The 22,387-nt window shown below is 50.5% G+C and overlaps 1 protein-coding gene across 4 annotated transcripts in view; it reads right to left on the bottom strand.

Annotated features, from left to right (window-relative positions):
• ACAN (aggrecan) overlaps nucleotides 1–22,387 on the bottom strand; it is a 70,826-nt gene that overhangs the window by 21,265 nt on the left and 27,174 nt on the right. For all 4 annotated transcript variants that reach the window (XM_054667145.2, XM_003952726.6, XM_054667143.2 and 1 more), the window contains exons 2-11: nucleotides 16,837–16,913; nucleotides 14,068–14,451; nucleotides 12,928–13,102; nucleotides 11,247–11,374; nucleotides 9,471–9,764; nucleotides 7,238–7,615; nucleotides 5,707–5,881; nucleotides 5,086–5,213; nucleotides 3,394–3,687; nucleotides 1,084–1,323 (exon numbers count right to left, since the gene is read on the bottom strand). In XM_054667145.2, coding sequence (XP_054523120.1) covers nucleotides 1,084–1,323; nucleotides 3,394–3,687; nucleotides 5,086–5,213; nucleotides 5,707–5,881; nucleotides 7,238–7,615; nucleotides 9,471–9,764; nucleotides 11,247–11,374; nucleotides 12,928–13,102; nucleotides 14,068–14,451; nucleotides 16,837–16,906 — 2,266 coding nt within the window. In that variant the 5' untranslated portion in view covers nucleotides 16,907–16,913. The remainder of the gene's footprint in view (nucleotides 1–1,083; nucleotides 1,324–3,393; nucleotides 3,688–5,085; nucleotides 5,214–5,706; nucleotides 5,882–7,237; nucleotides 7,616–9,470; nucleotides 9,765–11,246; nucleotides 11,375–12,927; nucleotides 13,103–14,067; nucleotides 14,452–16,836; nucleotides 16,914–22,387) is intronic.

The following is a 22,387-nucleotide window of genomic DNA, read 5'->3' as shown; positions in this document are numbered from 1 at the left end:
GTGAAGGGCGAGGAAGGTCACAGGCAGGTGTGGCTGCTGGGTGAGGCTGCTAGGACAGACTCTCCCCTGCTCTACAGAGGCATCCTAACGTTCTCATACGGAGGGAGGCCAGGCTTTGCATCTCCAATGCCCAGAAGAGCACCTGACACCACCAAATTGCTCTGGAACCATGCACAGAATGCTGATGCATAGCTGGATGAGTTAGTGGGAGCTCGGATATACTCCTTTTTTCAGATGCACATACCCCCAGGGAAACTGACTCTACCAGGTATACACACATACTACTGTACATTGTTTTAAATCAAGCTTTCCCCAATTGGAAGCTGCTAGATATTAACAATGCTGTGTGGGAGTGGAGGGAGGCTCTGTGGTTCATTTGGGACACACTACATCTATCACCTCCTCTTGGAGACTTACAGTGCACATTAGCATATTCAAGGCTCTGAGAAGGTCTGCAGTGAGGAAACCTGTTAATCTCTGTAAGCCAGCATTTCCCAAACTTTAGTGGCCACAAAACACTTTATCCAACAAGGTTTAGGGACTGCTGCTTTCATCCTGTTAAGTCTCATCTGGTTTAATTGTGACAGAGTTCAGGAAGTTCTGCCTGAGGAGGCCTGGCCCAGAAGAGGGAAATGGAAGGAGGAGAAAGGCAAGGAGACAGGTCACAGTCAGACTTCCAACAGTAACCCCCTCCCTGGTTCTTTCTCCTCTATTAGAGATCCTCCCACAAGAGAGGGCTGAGGTTAGGGTGAGGGTGTCAGTGCAGGAGGACAAGGTAACTGAGGCCCCTCTCATCAGCACAGTCCTGGGCATTTGGGGGTTCATGCAAGGGAAATAAGGGCCAGAAAAGTAAATGTGTAATAAAAAAATTTTATGAACAAGGCTGTTTTTGTCACTCTGGGGCAGGTCCTACAGGCCAGCTGAGGTGGCTGAAGTTGCCCACAGCAGCAAACCCAGCCAGTGTCAGGGCTGAGGAAACAGCACAAATCCCAGGGAGGGAACCCCCCCGCCCCACCAGGCACACTGTAGGCAGACAGGGGTATGCAGCTTCAGGGTGTGCCCCAGAACCCAAACCATACCAACCTGGCAGCGGGGATGTGCCCACTGGGGTATAGGCTGGTTCCCATTCTGTCTGGTTTTCTGGCTCGGTGGTGAACTCTAGGATGGCAGTAGTCTCCCCTGAGGGTACAGCAGTTGTCTCCTCTTCTACGGGGACAGCAGCCACACCAGGAACCACTTGGGTCGCGATCCACTCCTCCACACCAGAGGGTGATGTGGGTGTGCCACCCTCTTCTTCTCCTGGAGAAGGAACCGCTGAAATGCCTAAAGGAGATGTAGGTGGTCAGAGTGAGTCCCTCTCTTACCAGTGACCCGTCCTTGGCTGGCCCTTCTTGAGGGGAGCTAGGGGACTCTGAGGTGGGCCAGGCCCCACCTCCTAGTTCAGCAGATGGCTGTTTGCCTTCTCGCTTAGTAAGAGCCATCGGCACCAATGATATAATATCCATATGCACCATCAGCACTTTAGTTCCGGTGATCTGGGGCATCTCCCCTGCAGAATCAACCATATATGCCGGGCATTGCTCTAAAGCCTTGTGTATCTAAAATCACTTTATCTCACAACAGCTTTATGAGAGAGATATGATTATCTCATTTTACAGATGGGGAAACTGAGGCACAGAGTTACATGATTTGCCCAGAGTCAATGGCTTACAAATGTCAGATCTAGTCTTTGAATTCAAGTATCTGGTGCCAGACTCCACGCTCTCAACTACTGAACAACGCTGTCGACCTTGGGGACAGGGATTATGTTCCAAGTGTGTCAGGACCAAAAATAGGAGGATGGTACTTCAATTCCATGAAACCATCTTGGCATTTGAAAGCGTGAAGGCAGGATTCATGGGCTGGGGGTAACTGTACTGGTGTGGGGAAACCAGCAGTAGGCTTGGTCAGCAAGGAAGCTGAACCGTGCAGGATAATACACAAGGCTGAGTTCACGGAGGGTCAGGGGTGGGAGACTGGGGGCAGCATGGCTGGGAAATTTCTGGGAGGTTAACTGGCTTGATTTCTGCTTCCCAGAGCAGGGAGAGGGGCACTGGGACAAGAGCCTCATCAAAGGCTCTGGGAGAGAATTGGACTTGACTTATTGAGGCTGGCTGAACTTTGAATTTTTTTTTTTTTTTGAGACAGAGTCTTGCTCTGCTGCCCAGGCTGGAGTAGAGCAGAATAATCTCAGCTCACTGCAACCTCCGCCTCCTGGGTTCAGGCGGTTCTCCTGCCTCAGCCTCCCTAGTAGCTGGGATTACAGGTGCACACCACCAAACTCGGCTAATTTTTGCACTTTTTTTAGTAGAGACAGGGTTTCACCATGTTGGCCAGGCTGATCTCGAACTCTTAACCTCAAGTGATCCGCCAGCCTTGGCCTCCCAAAGTGCTGGGATTACAGGCGTAAGCCACTGCTCCTGGCCTTGAATTGGGTTTTAAAAGGTGACCCTGGATGTCTGGGAAACTTGGGGACACTCAAGTTTTTTTCCCCTTAAGTTTATTTGAGTATAATTCTAGATTCACAGGAAGTTGCGAGGACACTCAGTTTTGATGTAAACTATAAAACATGGCACAGGCTGTTATTACAATCTACATTCTGGTCCATGCACCCAGACCCTCCATGGACTCTGCAGGAACTCATCCAGAGCCCAGCAATTCCACGGCTATGCCCTGGCCATGCTTACTATATTGCTTGATGACATCACTCTCAGAAGTCCAATGGGGAGTGATGGTTGAAATGGTAGAATATCCATAGCATAGGTCAACGAAAAACTTGAACCACCAGTGCTTAGTGAAGAATAATAGAATAATTTGACTAAACTCATCACAAAAATATTTGCAAGCAGGAGAGAATTTGACAAGGGTGTACAAATTACAGGTTGTACAAAATAAAGCTATATATTATAGCTTTACATATATATATGTATGTGAAATAAAGCTAACATTTATTGAGCATTTACTGTGTCCCAGGCACTATGCCAAGGGCACCACGTGCACTTAATTAATTCTTGCAGCTCTCTCTGAAGTAGGAACCATTATATCTCCATTTTCACACAGCTATTAAGCAGCAGAGCCATAACTCAAATTCAGGTCTGCTTCATTTCTAGTAGACATAAATACCAGCTCAAGTTCTTATTTATCTCTACTTGTCTCTGGGGAACTTTAGAAGGATGACCTTGCCTTGGGGTCAAAGCCTGCATTGTGCTGGTTTCAGAGCTGGCTCTGCCCCAGAGGGACTGACATTTTCTTGCGCTGATGGATGGGATACTGGGTGGTGGCAGGATCCGGTGAACCCAGGGAGGGTCCTCTCCAGACAAAAGGGGCTGTTGGAGCCGAAGTGAGGCTGCATACCTCGGAAGCAGAAGGCATGGTGCCGGGACAGTGGGTCTGGGAGGCCCGTCTGGTTAGGGTAGAGGTAGACCGTTCTCACGCCTGGCTTGTCCCCACCGCAGGCAGGCCTTGGGGTGACGATGGGGTAGCGGAGGCTGCCGTCGGCCAGCCAGCCGGCATAGCACTTGTCCAGGCCACGGCTCCAGGCGGCGTAGAGCTGGCCCGTGGTGGCCAGCGTGGCATTGTGAGATTCACAGAACTCCAGTGCTTCCTGGAAGGTGAACTGCTCAAGGCGTGTGGCGAAGAACACCTCCCCTGGGGGCAGAGGCAAGGGGTAGAATATGACCCCCCCTACACTCAGGCCAGTTCCATCCCTGCCCACCCGGGACAGAGTTCCTCTAACCCTCCTCACCAGGGCTAAGACCCAGCCCAGCTCCATCACCCCTTTTTTGACCACTCCCCCTTAGATTTTCTGAGACCCTGGGAAATAGGTGACCACCGCTCTGGTTTGTACTGGACTGGGGTTTCCCGGTACACAGGACTTTCGGTGCCAAAACAGTCAAAATTCCCGTCAAACTGGGCCGAGTTGTTTCCACAACAACTTCTCCTCCGTCCCTCTTTTCTGGATTCTCCACTCACACTTAGGCACCCCCTCCCTTGGCTAAGCGAGGCAGCTCGCCTGGGCCCCCTCCAATCCCTTTGCACCCCTATACCACTGCACTTATCACTGTGACTGCTGTGGACGTGCTCACCCCACACCCTGGGAACTCATCCAGGGCAGGGGCTGGGTCCCAGCACTTAGCAATGTACCTGATACCTATCCGGTTCAGGGGGAGGAGAGCTTACACTTACTGAACACCTACTTGTGCCAAGAACTTTTCATACATATCTCATTTAATACTCAAAAAAACCTCTGATGTACATATAAATCAGCCCCATTTTATAGATGAAGGAGCTGAGGCCTAGAGAAGTTAAGTGACTTGCCCAGGGTCTTGAAACAAGTGAGTGGCAATGCCGAAATCTTTCTGGAACACCAGCATTTCCAAAATTGCATTCAGTAGAAATTTGGTAATTTTCATGGAAATTAAAAGAAATGAAATAAAACAAAATAAAGGTCTGTGGTTAAAAATTGGGCAATGCTGAGTTAAAGAGAGTTAAGGAAGTTTTTCTTTTTCTTTCTTTTTAAATAAGTAGAGACCGGATTTGACCATGTTGCCCAGGCTGGTCTCGAACTCCTGGGCTAGAGCAGTCCACTCACATTGAGGCACCTCTGCCTCCCAAAGTGCTAGGATTACAGGTGAGCCACTGTGCCCAGCCTGAAGAGGTTTTTTGTGTTTGTTTTTACTGCAGGACTTCTCAGTGCCTTTGATTTGTGCCCAGGCATTGGGACTCTCCAAGAAGGAGTTGGTGTATATAGCGTTTATTTATAATAAACCGAGATTTACCCACAGACCTCATTGCTTTTTAAAGGGACTGATGCTCCCCTGCGATGCTGGAGGAGACCACATGAAACATTCAGTAGGAGAGCAGGCACTAGATCTGAGGGCGGGGCTGGGGGCCTTCCCTTTTCAGCAGGACCCTTTCCCACCTGGAAAGCTGGGTGGGATCAGGGGTGGGTGGGTGGTAACCCCCTCTCTTCTTTGTATCGCCCTGTCAGCTCCCTGCCCACCCCCTGCCCATCTAGGGCCCGAAATGTGAGAATGTGGCTTGTACCCTCAAGTCTGTCCACAAAGCAGTAGACATCATAGGTCTCTGTTGATGGGCGCACGCCATAGGTCCTGACCCCTGGGCTGCTGTCCTTGTCACCCACGCATGGGGTCCGTGGGCTCACAATGGGGTATCTGCAAAGAAGAGTGGGAGGAGAAGATGAAGGCCTGTTCCAGGGGCTGGTAGATGCACGGCCCTGGGCTGAGGCCAGAGGCTACTCAGGGACTTGGACATGTCTTCAGTTGTCTGGTGGTATTCAAACCAGGAAAAAGCCCCTTATGCAGCAAGTTCTCCGAGCAGCCTGGGGGAAGGATCTGGTGGCTCCTGGGAGATTTCTGGCTTCAGGAGAGAGCAGCTGCATGGAAGGGCACTGGGTCAGGCTGGAGGGGAACGGCGCACTTGAGGAGGGGGCTGCTGCCTCTGTCTGATGGGGAGAAATGACCAAGAACTGAACATTACTCGGTGCCCTTCACCACCCTTTCGGGATATGCCTCAGTTGAGTCACTAATTCATTCATTAACCCACAAGGTATTGGGTGCTCAGTGTGCTGGGGGCGGTGTCAGGCTGTGGCTCCTTAAGCCTGACCTCTTCAACTGGGTTCGGGCTGGGCGAGGAGCATGGCTTCACCTGACGGTCTGGTCCCGCAGCCAGCCGGCGTCACACTGCTCATAGCCTGCTTCGTAGGCGGCCTGGAGCTGCTCTGGCGAGGCAATGACCGCCCCCGTGTGCAGGCAGGCCTGCTGTGCCTCCTCAAAGGTCAGCGAGTAGCGGGTGGGTCCCGGGCGGTAGTGGAAGACGACCCCTGGGTGGGGAGGAGGGAGCGGTCAGGTTCAGGGACCCACGGTGTGCAGTTCCCAAGGCTCCATGGGCACAGAGGGGGGCCAACTCCTGCTGCCTGACATATTGGATTTATCTGGGCAATGCAAGCTGAAATCCCACTTGGTAGCCACGTGGGTGTGATGGTGGATGGCAGCATCCATCTGCCCCTCCGCTGCGTGGGAACCCCACCAAGGCCATTACGGAACAAGGCCACACCAGAATGTCCTTGTTCATAGACTTGAGTTTGGGAAGCACTGGGCTCTATGCTACCTGACATCCCATTTTCACACATGTATTAAGCACCTAGAACACTGTCATCTTAGAATAGGAGTTGGAAGCGTTTTCTGGAAAGAGCCGAATGGTAAATATTTTAGGCTTTGTGGGCAATGTGGCTTCTGTTACAACTACAGTTATCCTTCGGGATCCAGGATCTCCTCAGATACCAAAATCTGCAGAGTCTCAAGTCCCTGATATAAAAGTGTAGTATTTGTATAAAAGCATCTCTAGATTACCTATAAAACCTGATACAACGTCAATGCTATGTAAGTAGTGGTTATACTGTATTGTTTTAAATCTGTATTACTTTTATTGTTGTATTGTTGTTATTGTTTCTTTTCTTTTGGAATATTTTCCATCTACGGTTGGTTGAATCCAGACATGAAAGACTGACTGTATTCAACCTCGCTGTGATTGTCCTCAGTTAGTCATAGACAACTTGTCCACAGATGGCTATGGCTTTGTTCCAATCAAACTTTATTTGTGGACATTGAAATTTGAATTTTATATAATTTTCATGTGTCACAAAATATTATTTTTCTTTTGACTTTTTGCCCCTATTTAAGAACGTAAAAATCATTCTTAAGTCATGGGCCATATGAGAACAGCTAAACCCAGCCCACTGTCCACAGTTTGCTGGCCTTTGTCCTGGGAGGTCAGAGCAGTGAGAGGCCTCAGGGGTCATCCAAGGCAGTGGTTTTCTAGTGGCTCTGTTTTGTTGGGGTGTCTGATGGGGCAAGGAGGGGCCCTGGACAGAAGGAGCCCAGTTGTTCTCCACGCTACTTCCCTTAGAACTATGTGGCACATGTGCCTGCTTGATACAGAGACTGGATTCCACATATGACCTCATTTGAAATAAATCCCTGGTGGCAAGAGTGTGGACCTGACTAGTCTGGCCTATTGTTTTTGTTCCACAGATGAGGAGAATAAGGTCTGAGAGGAGAGAACATTGTCCCACGTGCCAGGTTAAGTAGAAGGTACAGCCTTCAACTGCGGGAATCCCTTCCTTGCAGGCCAAGTTCTCTCCACCTGCCCCTGGATGCACCCACAGGCAGCTACTTACCCCCTGGCAAATGCGGCTGCCCAGGGACAGCGGTCACCTGCACGACGAGGTCCTCACTGGTGAATGCTGTGGCAGGGCCCAGGCCAGGTGTGGGAAAGCCCCAGGGCCTGGTGGCCTCTCCAGTCTCATTCTCAACCTCAGGGAAGGCAGTGGCCCCTATTTCAGGGGCAAACGTGAAGGGCTCCTCGGGTTCCAGGGGACTGGGGGAGACCTCGAAGATGGGCTTTACGGTAAGGATCACGCTGCCTCGGGCTTCACCCTCAGTGATGTTTCGAGGCAGTGGCAGCTCCATGTCAGGCCAGGTCACTGTCTGGATGGTGATGTCCTCCTCACCCCCTACTCCAAAGAAGTTTTCTGGGATGTCCACAAAGTCTTCACCTAGGGGAGGGGCAAAGACAAGCTTTAGCCTCTCAGCCTGGGACCGGCTTGAGGGGGATGAGGAGTGGGCTGGAGATGAGCATGGCTCCTCCTCCTTCCCTGCTGGGGCAGGAGGGCACCACTGTGTGCCAGGCACCTTGCCAAGCCCATTTCAGGGGTACTCAGCTATCGGCATTCATTGTAGGAGTCCCCACAGTTTCAAGATTGCAAGAGTGCAAGAGCTATCAGAAGGCAAGATATTGACCAATGAGCTGACGGCTCATAAAGATCAGTTCCCACCCCAACAGCCCTTCCTGCTCAACACAGCTGCTGCTTCACTCGTCTCGTGAGCACCTTACCAACCATCTGATGCTGTAACTATCCAACAGGACCAGGTAAGTCAGTTATAAGGAGAAATCAGAAAATCTTGCAGAAAGTGCAGTTTGTGAAGTTGATGAAGGTGGCTTTGGAGAACTGCCTGTCTCATAGTCATGGAAAAATGAGGGTCCCATGAGAGTGATACTACTTCCAAAAGAGTGGTTAGAATACCAAAAGGTTAAGAGAGGCTTCGAGGGGGAAATCCCAGCTATTAACTCTCTTCCTGTAAGATCAGGTTGTGGAAATGAAACGTGTAATGAGTTGTCATTGTGTTATCACCACTTAGGACATAAAAGTTTTGCAACTCCTCATTCATGTGATGCATTGTTTTTTCCTCCAAGAATTAGCATGTAATTATAATTATAACCCAAAATGTGTTAAATGTAAGATAAAAACTTATTTGAACATTTTGGTGTAATTTTTCAAAATAAAGTCCCCATCAAACTTTCCCCTACTCTTTTCAATAACATTTTGCGGCCGGGCGTGGTGGCTCACGCGTGCAAGCTCAGCACTTTGGGAGGCTGAGGTGGGTGGATCACCTGAGGTCAGGAGTTCAAGACCAGCCTGGTCAACATGGTGAAACCCATCTCTACTAAAAATACAAAATTAGCTGGGCATGATGGTGCACACCTGTAATCCCAATCTACCTGGGAGGCTGAGGCAGAAGAATCGTTTGAACCTGGGAGATGGAGGTTGCAATGAGCTGAAATAGCACCACTGCACTCCAGCCTGGGTGACAGAGTGAGATTCTGTCTCAACAATAATAATAATAATAATAAAGTAAAATGACATTTTGCCCAGTCTGGGCAACATGACAAGACCCCATCTCTACCAAAAAAAAAAAAAAAAAATAGCAAAGCATGGTGGTGCCTGTATTCCCAGTTGCATGGGAGGCTGAGGCAGGAGGATTGCTTGAGCCCAGGAGGCTAAGGCTGCAGTAAGCTATGATTACACCACTGAACTCCTGCCTTGATGACAGAGTGAGACCCTGTCTCAAAGAAAAACAAAAAAACAAAACACAACAAAACCCATTTTGACCCTCCTTTTAGACATATTCAATTTAAAAAGGCAGATAGCAGCACCCTCCCATGGCTGCCAGGGTCACATGTCAGACCCCCAACATCTTCGCAGGCAGGCACCCCATCTCCCCATTAGACAGATGAGAAGAGTGAGGTTCACAGCCTTGACTTTGCCAGGGTTGCACAGTAGTAGGTGACAGAGCTTTGATTCAAACTGGGGAAAACAGTTTGGAGGCTTTTAAGCCTCGTCTGTGCTGATCCGATGAGACAGAGCTAGATACGCTGCAGTCTCAAGAGTCTCTACCTTAGTGCTTCCTAGGAACCAGTGAAAATGGAGGGGTGTCCTAAAAACATGGGGTTCAGGTACCCCATGGCCCCTTCAAGGGCAAAAACCAACCCTCCCTTTCCAAGATCCCCTCTTCCCTCTAGGACCCCATTTAGTGGCATGAACTCCCTTCCCACCACCAGCCGTGCCCCACCTGTGTAGCAGATGGCGTCGTAGCGGGATGAGGGGTCGGGGTAGCCCGTCTGGTTGGCATGCACGTAGACAGTCCTCACGCCCAGGAGGTTGCCACCGCAGTTGGGCCGGGCCTTGGAGATGGGGTAGCGCACGCTGCGGTCGGCCAACCAGCCGGCGCTGCACATGTCCATGCCAGCCTGCCAGGCCAGGTAGAGCTGGCCCGTGGTGGCCAGCCGGGCACCCAGCCGCCGGCACTCATTGGCTGCTTCCTGGAAGGTGAACTTCTCTGGAGATGTTGCATAAAAGACCTCACCTGTGAAGGACACAGCCAGCTGGGTAAGGGTCTTCTCCCCCTCCCCCTGCTCTGCATCCCCAGAGAGATCCACACTTTTCCACGAGGTCTTGGGAGTCCTTTAACTTCCCAAAGTCCTGGTCCCATATGTCTGCATCTCAGATCTTGCCCTTCATTGCTTATTTCTGGGCTTTTGTGTAGGATGACATCAATTTCCTAAAACAAGGGGACCAAGAAAGAAGCAGCAAAAGTGGCAGGGAGATTGGGCAAAGGGTGGAGCAAACTTGAAATCTGGGAGGAAAATTCTGCTCAAAAGCCTCTTTGCCCCATTTGCATTCCACCACAGGGGGATCTTTCCTAGGAGTTAAGCATTGCCTACTCAAGGCAAATCCTTTTAAAAACCTCAACTTTTCCTGGGAAAAGCAGGCATCAGACCTTGAGCCCTTGGAGCAGTGGTTCCCAAACTGGGGTCTCTAGACCCTGAAGAGTCCGTAAGAGCATCATTTGAGGACCATGAGCTTAAAAAAAATTTCCCAAAATCTAACAAGGTTGTGTCAGGGGTAAGGGTAAGGGGTAAGGGTGGGGGCGGACGGCATCCACTCACAGGGGTGGTTCTGGCTACCCCTGCTCAGTGGCAGCTCTAACTGGCAGTTCTATTTGTCTTTGGTTAGCCAAATGTGGGAACACACAAATAACTTGTTACCTAATAGGCAGGTTTGCCCCCTGGGGTGGGAATGCGGCATGGGGCCTACGATGGTGAGAAAGCCTGGCCGGGGCCCCTCACCCAGAAAGTGCCAGTTGTCAGCTCTTCTCCCCAGCCTGGAGGAGCTGTGGGCACTGTGCTCAGGTTGGGGGGGGGGAGGGCAGGGAGGGAGGAGATAGACATTGCAGAGTCTGGAAAGTACAAAGGAATATATGGGTGCAGATGGGGGAAAGGGTGTCATCCACGTGCGTGGGTAACTCTGTGACCAAAACTGGTGCCCTTTACAAAACAGAAAAAGCCCAGGTTCCTCTCTGCTGCCCCCAGCTCTGTCCAAGAACAGAGCTGGGGCTGCCCACAGGGACTCTGGGAGAGGGTGGCTGGGTGGCCAGCTGCCCTGGGAGCTTCGTTGCAGGTGTAGTGTCGCTTGCGAGGGTAAGGCTGGGCTGGACTTTGACAGCATGGTGGACCTTAGAACAGGGATGTGCTTGTCACAGCAGCCAGGGTCTCAGCTGGGAGGGGCAATCCCAGGTGAGAAACCTCCTGTGACATGTGCTCTTGGGTCCAGTGGCGACATCAGACATTTTGCAGATGTTGGGGCCACTGAGACCCTCTCCAAAGTGGAGTGCGAGGGGTGCAGACCTGTAGGCCTCAGCCCACCTCCCTTCATGGCAGAGGAGGACAGAGTGTGTCAGGCCCTGAGCTGGCAGCCTGTGTGATCTCAAGTGTCAGTGGGGAGATGGGGAGGGGAAGGTGGCCTTGGGAAGGGAGCTGGGTGCCTCCTGGTGGGCAGGGCAGCTCACCCTCCATCTCCTCGGCGAAGCAGTACACATCATAGGTCTCGTTGGTGTCTCGGATACCATACGTCCTCACACCAGGAAACTCATCCTTGTCTCCATAGCAGCCTTCCCGGGGAGTGTGGATGGGGTATCTGCCAGGAACCCGAAATGGAGGTGTGACACTCAGGGGACAAAGGGAAGCCCATGGCCTCTGCCTTTGAATCCTCCTCCCATGGGAGGAAACAGCAACTTAATATTGCATTTGACAATGTCTCTTCTGAATATGTCAACTGCCTATCTGTTTTTACAGTGAATCATGATTAAAGGCAGCCCCCACTACTGAATATTTAGTGGTACAAAACACACTTTCTCTATCAGGGGCTCACATATTTTTTTTCTATAAAAGGCAAGATAGTAAATATTTTAGGTTTTGCATAGTCTGTGTGGTGACCACTCAACTGCCACTGTAGCGTGAAGCACCCACAGATATGCAAATGGGTGTGACTGTGTCCCAATAAAACTTTATTTACAGAAGCAAGGGGTGGGTTGGACTTGGCCTCTGGGCCATAGTTTGTTAGGCCTCACTCTATATCATTTGAGTCTCATGTCAACCCAGTGAGGTAGGTGCTATCATCAATCTACTTTACACTTGAAGAAACTGGGGCTCAGAGGTGTTAAATCATTTGTCCACAGTCACGCAGCTTCCAAGTGCCAGAGCTGGAATTTGAGTCCAGTTCTTTTATTTTTTGAGATGGAGTCTCGCTCTGTCACCTAGGCTGGAGTGCAGTGGCGCGATCTCGGCTCACTGCAAGCTCCACCTCCCGGGTTCACGCCATTCTCCTGCCTCAGCCTCCCGAGTAGCTGGGACTACAGGAGCCCACCACCACGCCCGGCTAATTTTTTGTATTTTTTAGTAGAGATGGGGTTTCACCATGTTAGCTAGGATGGTCTCGATCTCCTGACCTCGTGATCTGCCCGCCTTGGCCTCCCAAAGTGCTGGGATTACAGGCATGAGCCACTGCGCCCGGCTGAGTCCAGTTCTTTATGCCCCCAGGTGTGGGCTCTTGCTCTATGCTAGACTATTATCTCATCTTTTTTTTTTTTTATGGCTATAGTTTTTGTATCCTAAGATCTGTTTTCCTACCCCGAGACTGCAAAGACATTTTCCTTCCTGAGGCTTTGTGTTTCTGGCTGTTGGAGCTATGATGCTCCTGAAATGGGTGATATCATCTTGCCTTCACAGTGCATTGAGATCCCTTGAGGGCAGGGTCTATCTGGTCTGCTCTGCACCTCACTCCTCAGCAACTACGCTCAGGGAAGGATGTACCAAGGGGTTCAATTTATATCTTGCCTTATTAAAAACAAAAAGGATGGAAGGTTGTTTACAAAAATACAGAAGACACCGAAGTTTAAAAGTGAGGAAATCATGGCAAAGAAAAAAATGGGTAGGAAAAATAATGACATGTAGGGCAAGGTTGCTAGCAGTCCCTCATCCCATTTGCAAGAGAGAATCACAATAACAAGGGTTTGGGATGGGTCATTGAGCTGCTGTTTGGCCAAGGTATGACCACGGCCTCTAACCTAGGCTGGCCACAGTGTCATGCTGGCACCAGCTCAGTGCTGGCCAACGTTCCACCCAGCACCCGCCCCACTCCCCTGTGGCTGCTGACTCCTGGCCCCCACTAGCTGATGGGCTAGGGCTCACCTGACAGTCTGGTCAGCCAGCCAGCCGGCGTCACACTGGTGGAAGCCGTCTTCGTAGGCGGCCTGCAGCTGCTCAGGCGTGGCAATGATGGCACTGTTCTGCAGGCAGGCCCGCTGCGCCCTGTCAAAGTCGAGGGTGTACCGTGTAGAGATGGCTCTGTAATGGAACACGATGCCTGCAAGACACATACACGCCCACAAGCGGAAGAGCTGGTCAGGCACAGTCTCTGATCACCAAGGCCCTCGCAGAATTATGGCAATAGTCAAAGGGATCTTAGGGAACTGGCTGGTCTGGGCTGATGCATGACTCCCTGTACACCTTTGCACGTGATCCTTCTGAATTTGCTGGAACACCCTGTAATGGGGAGCTCACTACTTTATAAGGCATTCCTTTTTAAAGACTTATGATAATCCTGATAATGAGAAAGTTCTTTGAATTAAACTAAAATCTGCCTCCTTATAATTTTTTCTTATCACTCCAAGACCCCCATATTGCATTAAGAGAAAGAGACACTCAGAACGCCCTGCACCCTCAGCCCAGGGCCACCCTAGTGGAAACCCCATTTAAGGTGTGCCCAGGAGTGAACTGTCTTTGACAGAGTCTCCCACTGTACCTCCCCCTGGGAAAAATCTGGTGTTGACCAAAGTCCTGAAGCTAACCAAAGACCTGACTGTTCTCCTTGGGCCATGGAGAGAAAGAGACCAGGGAGTCTTCAGCCCTTGCTTTGGCTTCTGGAACTGAGAATAAGAGTGGAGAGGGGGAGGGAAAAGACACCAGGATGAACTGTCAGGAGACTGCTCTGACTCATTTCCAGGGTAACCTCAGGCAAGTCACTTGCCCTCAGTTTGCTTGTCTGTAAAATGGGTACGATCACAAGACCCACCGGATCACAGGATTCTTGGGAAGCACAAACTGTCAGTTACCTGTGACCACAGCCAGGAAGTATTTAATGCTCCCTAAGTCCAGAGAGAATGATATTACCAGCTCCATGTCACAGAGGAAGCAGCTGAAGTTAAGTAACTTGGCTGAGGTGCGTGGAGGAGCTGGTTTGAAGGCCAGCCTGCCTGCGCCTGCACTGCGGAGACTGCTCTGGTTCTTTATGTGGGTGAAGCAGCGTCTGTCCCTGTGGGAGGCTCTCACCTTTCACCACGACCTCCAGGGTGGCCTCGCTGTCCTCGATGCCATGCATCACCTCGCAGCGGTAGACCCCAGAGTCATTGGAGCGCAGGCTCTGGACTTCCAAGGTGGCGTCACTGGGGATGGCCGGGTAGTTGGGCAGTGAGACCTTGTCCTGGTAGGCACTGTTGACCCGCACGCGCCCTTCAGTGGCCACCAGCAGCACTACCTCCTTCTCCTTGGACACACGGCTCCACTTGATTCTTGGGGCCAGGGGGGCGGTAGAAGGGGCGGTGGTCACAGGGTGCATGGGGTCGATGAAATAGCAGGGGATGGTGAGGGATGTCCCCAGGAGGACCCTCAGTGGGGACGGTTGGGGGATGCTGACACTCAGCGAGTTGTCATGGTCTGTGTGGGAGAGGTGGGGTAGAAGAGAGACCTGTTAGTGCCTAGAGAGGACCACCCCGCCTCCCCATCCATCCTTCCAGCAATGCACTCTCCTGAGAGAGCAAAATCCAATGAGTGTGTCTGTCTCTATGATGGGGATGCTCCCGTGTCATGTGGGAATTCCCAGAAAGGCTTGCCACACCCTTTCCAGAGCAGTGTTCCTCAAGACCCCTGGCCTCTGCATCTCGAGACAGAAACTATGGAGCTAGAAAAGGATTCCAGAGGAGGGAGGGGAGACGTCAGAGTCAGGACCAACTCCCTGTTTCTCAAACTGGGGTACTGCAGTGGGCACCAAAGCATGGAATAAAACAGGACCCATCTCCTTGGAGTGACAGCTTAACTCAAAGATTTTGGGAAAAATTATGTTGGGGTAGAAAAGTAATCTACACAATTTTAAAGCTGAGACAGAAAACTTCTAAGATGTGTCCCATTTGGGGAGGTCTGCTTTGGGTGCGAGCCTGATTTTGCCACTGGGACAAGTCACTCTCTTCTGCTGTTTGGGAGTCAGGGGACTCAGGTGGAGAAGCATCCGAGAAGATCAGACATTTTGGTGTGCAAACAGTCAGATGCAGGAGAGGCGATGGGATAGGATCAGACTCCAAACATGTTAATATAATGGAGAGTGTCAATACAGGAGGTGCAACAAGCTTACCAAATCTTGTTAGAAATAAAAGATCTGCTGGGAATGGGAAAAAAAAAAAAAGAAAAAAAACAGCTTTCCAAAAAAAAAAAAATAGCACCTTTCATGGAGACTCATACATTTATGAAACCTATTCTTTCATGGGGGCCTACAGGTTGAAATAAAAAATGTTTCAGATATTTGTGGGTTGTAGATACATCACAGGGCAAGGGGAGGGGAGCGAGGAATGCTTAGAGTCCAGGCCTTAACCTTCTGATGTCCTGGACAGTCCCACCGGCCCCTTCCACAGGCATCTTCCTCCGAGTGCTGGGCCCTCGCACCCTGGACATGGCTTGGTTTTAGCAGTAGTGGTTCTCAGGGGAGAGCTGAACGGGACTGTCGTGCCCAGCTCAGCAGTTTTTAAAGCCCCACTCAAACCTAATGAACTGGTTTCCCTGTGTGGGCAGACCACCCCTGGGTACAGCCAGGGGCTGCATGGCTGTGGGTCTCCCAGCAACAGTACAAATGAAGGCCCTTGTCCCATATGTCTACAGATGCAAAAGTGGTAAATCAGGCCAACAGATTATTAAGTTCTATGTCCTATCTTCCTATTTGACAATGGTACCTTTCAAAATGACCTGAAAGCACAGATTTAAATTCAGAATTCTTGGATTCCTTGGTGTTTTGCCTTGGGCTGTAGTGGCTGGGTGGGAGCATGGGGAGCTGGGCTGCCTTCTTTTTCCCACACTGACTGCACTGTGAGGGGGTCTCATGTGCTGCTGTGCTTATCTCAGCCCCACAGCCCTGCTCTGCCCACACCCCATACAAACAGCCACTCCTTGGCCCCTCCCTTGGGCCCAGGGTGGCTCCCACCAGGAGTATGGTGTCCCTGTAGGAGGATGGACCCATGCAGGCCCTGGATGTGGCCTGGGCCCACTTGGAGAGGAAATTCTGGGCATCCTGGGACCCCAGAATGTGCTCTAAAGGGGAAGTGCAGATTTGGGCGGACACATTGGCCCTGCTGACTCCGCTTCCTTTGGAGAGGGTTGAGGCTGGAGGATGGCCAGTGGGGGCCTCTAAAATACACAGCCAAGAGCAGAGTCCTCTCTTGTCTGGGCCTAGGGGAGACATACCTTCCCTTCTGGGGTCAAGCCCATCCTGGGGTCAGTGGAAGTTTTGCTCATTTGGTCCAATGCTGGATTATCAGTAGACCCAGTGCCTTCCACATGCACGAAACCAGGCTGGGGCTTCCCGAGGATGGTTTGCAGAAAAGGCAAAGACCTGTCTGATTCCCTGGGGCTTTTCTCTGGCTGTCTCCCAAGTGACCTTTCTTCTTTGGTGCTCCAGCCGATCCTCCCTCAATGGCCCTTTCTCCACTGGTTTGTCTATGTCCTGCCCCTCCTGCAAGCTCAGTGTGCAGCAGTCCTCACTGAGATCCATGGAGGGAAGGAGGGCACCTGCCGGGAGCTCTCCCTGCCAGCTGTCGGGGCTTGAGGGCAGTCAGGAGCAGTGTTATCTGAGCAAGGCTCCTGCAAGAGTGTGCCCGCGCATGGGTGCTATCCCATCACAGTTATGCATGCATCAATAGGGGAAGGGTGGGGCCAGGAAAAGTCCAGGAAAGGGGAAATTATATCCCTGGGACCAGTAGCACCAGGTTCAGTACCCAGTACTCAAACCCAGTACTCATGCCTACTGAATACGTGAAACATGTATAGGAATGTCCTCACCTGAAGTTTCTACAGTGACAGCTGCAGTGATGACCCTCAGAGTCACGAAAACCCAGAGTAAAGTGGTCATAGTTCACCTGGAAGAGGGGAGGCAGAGGCGTTATTTAGACAGTGAAGGCATGGTGAGGTCAAGCAGAGTCATGTGACATATGATGCAAAGTGATGATTCCACACCCAAGGACCTGGAATCATCTCCAGAGAAAGAGGCTGCACGTGGTTTGTGAGATATTTTCTTAAAAAATCCTTCCCTCACAAAACCTTCACAGGTTTCTCAGTTTAATTCCAGGCATTAGGCTAATAAACCTAACCTCCCATCTTTCAGCCAGTGAAGTCTCATCTGAATGAGTTCCTGTGATGGTTCATTGTATGAGTCAACTTGACTGGGCCGGGGCACCCAGACATTTGGCCAAGCATTGTTCTGGGTGTGTCTGTGAGGGTGTTTCCGGATGAGATTGACATTGGAATTGGTAGACTGAATAAAGCAGATGGTCCTCCCTAATGTGGGAGGGTCTAGTCCAATCAGTTGAAGACTGAATAGAGAGAAAAGACTGACCTGTCCTGAGAAAGAGAGAATTATTTGTGCTTGATGGCCTTTGAGCTAGAACATTGCTTTTTCTTCCCTTTGGACTTAAATTGAAACAACTGCTCTTCCTAGGTCTCAAGCTTACTGACTTTCAAACTGAAACTACTCCAATCATTTCATTTAGGTCTCAAGCCTTCAAACTTGGACTAGAATTACACCACCAGGTCTCCTGGTCTAGCTTACCAACTTATCATGCAGACCTTGGGACTTGCCAGCCTCTATAATTGCATGAACCCATTCCTTATAATAATTCTCTCTCTGTCTCTCGTGTGTGTGTGTGTGTGTGTGTGTGTGTGTATGTATGTGTCTGTGTGCGTAGGTGTGTGTTTGTGTGCATGTGTCCTATTGGTTTGTTTCCTTGGAGAACCCTGACTAATACAGTCCTTCAGGCTCAGAGAAGTGATGAGTTGCTCAACATCCCTAATGAAACCTGGGCCTGCTACCAACTTCAAATCCAGAGATCACGTGTGTTTTAGAATGGACTAGCCTCCAAGGTTTAAGGCAAGGTTTAGGGGCCTGGTTCATGTCAGGGAAAAGATATTCACCTACAGAGCTCTTGAGGAGGTTATGGGATGAACGGATTAATATTTTAGGAGAGAAATTAGACCTAGGAAGCTGTAGCTCTCCTGCTAGATCAATGACTTCATGTGGATTAGACAGACAAACCTTCCTTATCGTCATCTGCTGGAAAGCTGTCATAATAAGTACACAGGTCTGTGACAACCGCAGTGTAAAGGTGCACAATTGGAACCCTGACTCCAGCATAGGTGTACCCAAGAAGACCCAACAGAATGTACAGGAGACCCATCAGAGCAGCGCTCTCAACCTCAGCTGCACACTGAAATCACCTGGGCTTCAGCCTGGACCTCAGGATTTTTAGAGCTTGGAAGGTTCTAAGGTGCAGCCAAGATGGAGCACCGCTGGCCTAGAACACGTGCAGTCGCATTACAGACACCTCCTGTAACCTTCCCTCCACGGTGCATGCCTGGTGATGTTCCCCGAGTTGTTCTGTTGGATGGACTTGCATCAGCACCTACCCTGCCCTTTTGGTTTAAGAAGTGCTTGCATCACAGAGGGAGGGAACCTTGGAGCGGATGGAGGATCTGGGACTAAAGAAAAGAGTGGAGCTTTCAGCAACTCTCGCCCCTGGCATTCCCAGACCTTTGCTCTATCAGAGTCCAGTGGCCCAGCAGGTGTCGCTCTTGGCTCAGTCACCGCCGGCTGGGGCTGGATGGATTTGGGGATGAGGGGGGCACCCCAGGAGTCCCTAGGCTCAGGAGGGGTGTTGGGAGGGCACTGGTGTTCCCATCCAGGAACGCCAGGGGCAGGGGCAGGGTGGGCCCAGGACTCCGAGTGACTTTTTCTTCCTGTTGATTGAGTGTGTCATCTTTCTACCACCTATGCTACATATACGAGTCACCCCAGAAATGAAAGGGCTGTCTGTGGGTGCTGCTGGGGGTATGGCGTGAATGCATGAGGCACGTCATCCTCACACTGGAGAAAGTCTGGAAAATCCCAAAGTTGTGAGAAGTAGCCCCTGTGTCTCCTTAGGGATTTTTCTACCTAGATGCTGCCTTTTAAAGAAAAGTCTCTGGCTGCAGGCTGTGGCACCATGAGGGGCTCTCGTTCAAGCCCCATGTGACCAGTTGCGGCTGGGAAATAGTTCCCCAGAGGGCAGAGGGCAAAGTGTCTTCTCCACTCTGGGGAGGGGTCTAGACTTTCCGGCTCCTCTCTTCCCAGAGCCTTAGGGATTCGTGTTCAGACACAAGGCCCGCCTGTTCTTCCCTCAGAACACCCTTCATTGGGAGGTTGTGTGTATGTTTTCGGAGCTGTGTTTCTTCCCTCACTCTCTGAACAAGCTGGACATTGTCCGGGGTTGTAGGAGTGCTCTGTGGGGCTTGGACGGCTTGGTTTCTCTCCCTGGCCTAAACCAGGAAATGGGAAGGAATGAAAAGAGGTGGGGAGGAGGAGAGTGGGGGTAGGGGGATAGGGGTGGAGTGGGCAGAGAAACTAATTTTATTTCTTTTTTTTTTTTTTAAGACAAACTTTGGGATAGAAATATCGCAATAAATATGCTCTTGTGTTTGTGTGTGTTTTCTCAGCTGTAAAGAAAATAGGGAGAAATTCCATTCTGTCTGGCTTCCAAGTGTCTCCAGGACTCACTGAGCCTTTTATGCGAGAAGACTGACTTTGGCAGCCCCGAGTCCCAGCACGGCCCTGTCAACAGGGAGGCCTTTCTCCATGGGAAGCTGAATTAGGTGCTGACAGGGCGACAGCATAGGTGAGGCAGAGGAAGGGGACGGGGAGCCTGAAATGAAGCGGAGAGGGGAGCTTGGGGAGCAGGAAGGGGATGCTGGGTGAAGGCCGGGTGAGAGTCATGTGGTTTGGGTTCATCACCAAGGAACTGACTTTCTCAGAGAACATTATGTGGAGATTTGGTAGGGGAAAGTGAGGTGCTTTTAGCTTGAGCTGAGGCTATGTGTCTGTGTGAGCATGCGTGCATGTGTCCAGGTTGCAGACAAGGAAACCTTCACCTCCTCATCAGCCAGACTCTACCCCATGGTTGTCTACCTGGCCAAGGTCTTGGCCTGGATTCCATCAAATTATGGGATTGAACAGGCAGCTCACCCACTCTCCCTGAATGCGTCTTCCAGCAACATGTGCAGTGGAGACCCCTCCTCGATGTGGGTGGACGCCTACTGCTTAATAATCCAGGACCTGCCCCACGGCTGTTTCAAAGACTGAGTGAGATAATGTGACTGCCATCGTCCCTCCTCCAGGCCGGACACTGTTTCTTTGGCTCTGCACCCAGCACAGGCTCTGGCACTCAGCAAGCATCCATCAGTGTAACTTTCCTCCCACCTCCCTGGTTGTCAGGCCTGAGTGAGCCTCTCAGAACTGGGGGATTGGAAGAGAGTTTAGTGGTTGTAGAGAGGCTTCCTGTCCCAGGATGAGGGTTGGACCAGATGACTTTCCATAAATAATAAAACTGCATTCATTTCAAACACAACATTATCATACTACCAAATATTTGGAAAATAGGACAATGGGAAAAAAAAATGACCATCATCTACAATCCGAATCCTCATTATTAGTGTTTTGATAGTTTGCCTTCTAGTCATCCAGGTTGGAGTGCAGTGGCATGATCTTGGCTCACTGCAACCTCTGCCTCCCAGGTTCAAGCAATTGTCCTGCCTCAACCATCGAGTAGTTGAGACTACAGGTGTGTGCCACCATACCTGGCTAATTTTTGTATTTTTTGGTAGAGACATGGTTTCACCATGTTGGGCAGGCTGGTCTCGAACTCCTGTCCTCAAGTGATCCACCCACTTTGGCCTCCCAAAGTGCTGGGATTACAGGTGTGAGCCATGGTACCTGGCCATTCTAGTCTTTTTTTTTTTTTTTAAGGTATCTACTTGTGTTTTTCTGTAATTGCAATCTTTTTGCATGCTATTTGTCTTTTCCACATAATACAGTGGACCACACAACTTCTTTTTTTTCATTCCTTCACTACTGACGATCATGATGCTTTACAATAATGACCTCCCTGGCATGAATCCTGTATATACAGCTCAGCCAGGTGGTCTTTGGCCTCTGATTGCATGTTAGGTGCTCTTTCCATCACAAGGTGGCCCATTCCTTGGCTGAGCAGCTCCAATTGTACTCAAGAACTTTCAAGATTGAGTCAAAATGGCTCACCCACATTATAATTTACATCCAAGAGTTCCACCATCAGAAGCCACCCAAAACACATCCCCTCCTCTTTCATGGGACTCATGGTGAATCTTCAGAGGTCCAATCTGCTTCCTGCCTGCTGTTCCTCCATGGAGACATTCCTGGCCCCTCCAACCAACGCTTCCTCCTGTGGCGGCCTTCTGGACCTCTCTTTACCCCCTGGAGCCACAGAAGGTCTAAGCTGTGAGAGACCTTAGTGAACATCAAGCCTAACTTCTTCATTTTACAGATGAAGAAACTGAGGCCCAAGGAGGAGGCTGAGTTGCTCAAGGCCATATGGTAGGTTGGAAGTGGAGCCCAAACCAGAACTCAGTGCCAGGGGGCCTGGCCCTCATAATTCCCAGCATTAATGAACTTCACAAGGTAGCTGCTGTGTCTGTCTTGTTCCCCACTGTCTCCCTGGCACCCAATGTAGTGTGTGGCACAAAGAGAGGAAATTGCTGAATGAATGAATGGACAAATGGCAGCCCGTACGTCTTAGAAGTAATCTCCTTCAACCCTAGGCCTTGGGGGGAGGAGGGCTGAGGATGGGACTAGAGGCTCACATGTGATGAGCACCTAGGTGGTGCCCAGCCAAATGAGGTAGACCACTCCCACTTCACATTCAGTAAGTCTCAGCTAGAGACACGCTGCTTCCTTGTGATGTGCATGGCTGTATTGATTAATGATAGCGCTTCAGTGCAGCATGTGATTTTGGGAAGGTCACAGGCCATGTGCGGCCCAGAGGAGGAACAATCAGGGTCACCCCTTCCCAGGGCTCCAAGGAGAACCAGTGTTATGCTACAGCCAATTGGCACCAGCCGGCCAGAGCCCATTTTATGCCTCTCTTTCAAATTTTGTGTTCGGTGACATCACACTGGTAGTTTGAAACTGGTTATGATGGATATCAGCAGACACTATCAACGAGGTGAGACTTCTTCTTTTTCTTTTTCTTTCTTTTCCTTTTTGAGAGTGGATTTACCAGCATACTACTGGAAGTAACTACAGCCATGGGCCACATAACATTTCAGTCAACAACAAACTGTACCTACGATGATGGTCCTGTAAGATTCTAATGGGGCTGACAAACGCCGATCACCTGGTGATCACCTGGTGACGCTGCAGCCGTCGTAGCGTCATAGTGCAATTACTTTATTTATTTTTACAAATTTAGTGTAGCCTAAGTGTACAGTGTCTATAAAGCCTACACCAGTGTACAATAATGTACTAGGCCTTCGCATTCACTCACCACTC

Source organism: Pan troglodytes, chromosome 16 (assembly GCF_028858775.2).
Source record: "Pan troglodytes isolate AG18354 chromosome 16, NHGRI_mPanTro3-v2.0_pri, whole genome shotgun sequence".
In the NCBI taxonomy this organism is placed as follows: Eukaryota; Metazoa; Chordata; class Mammalia; order Primates; family Hominidae; genus Pan; species Pan troglodytes.
The sequence above is the reverse complement of the archived record's forward strand: the minus strand, read 5'-3'. Positions and strand labels throughout refer to the sequence as shown.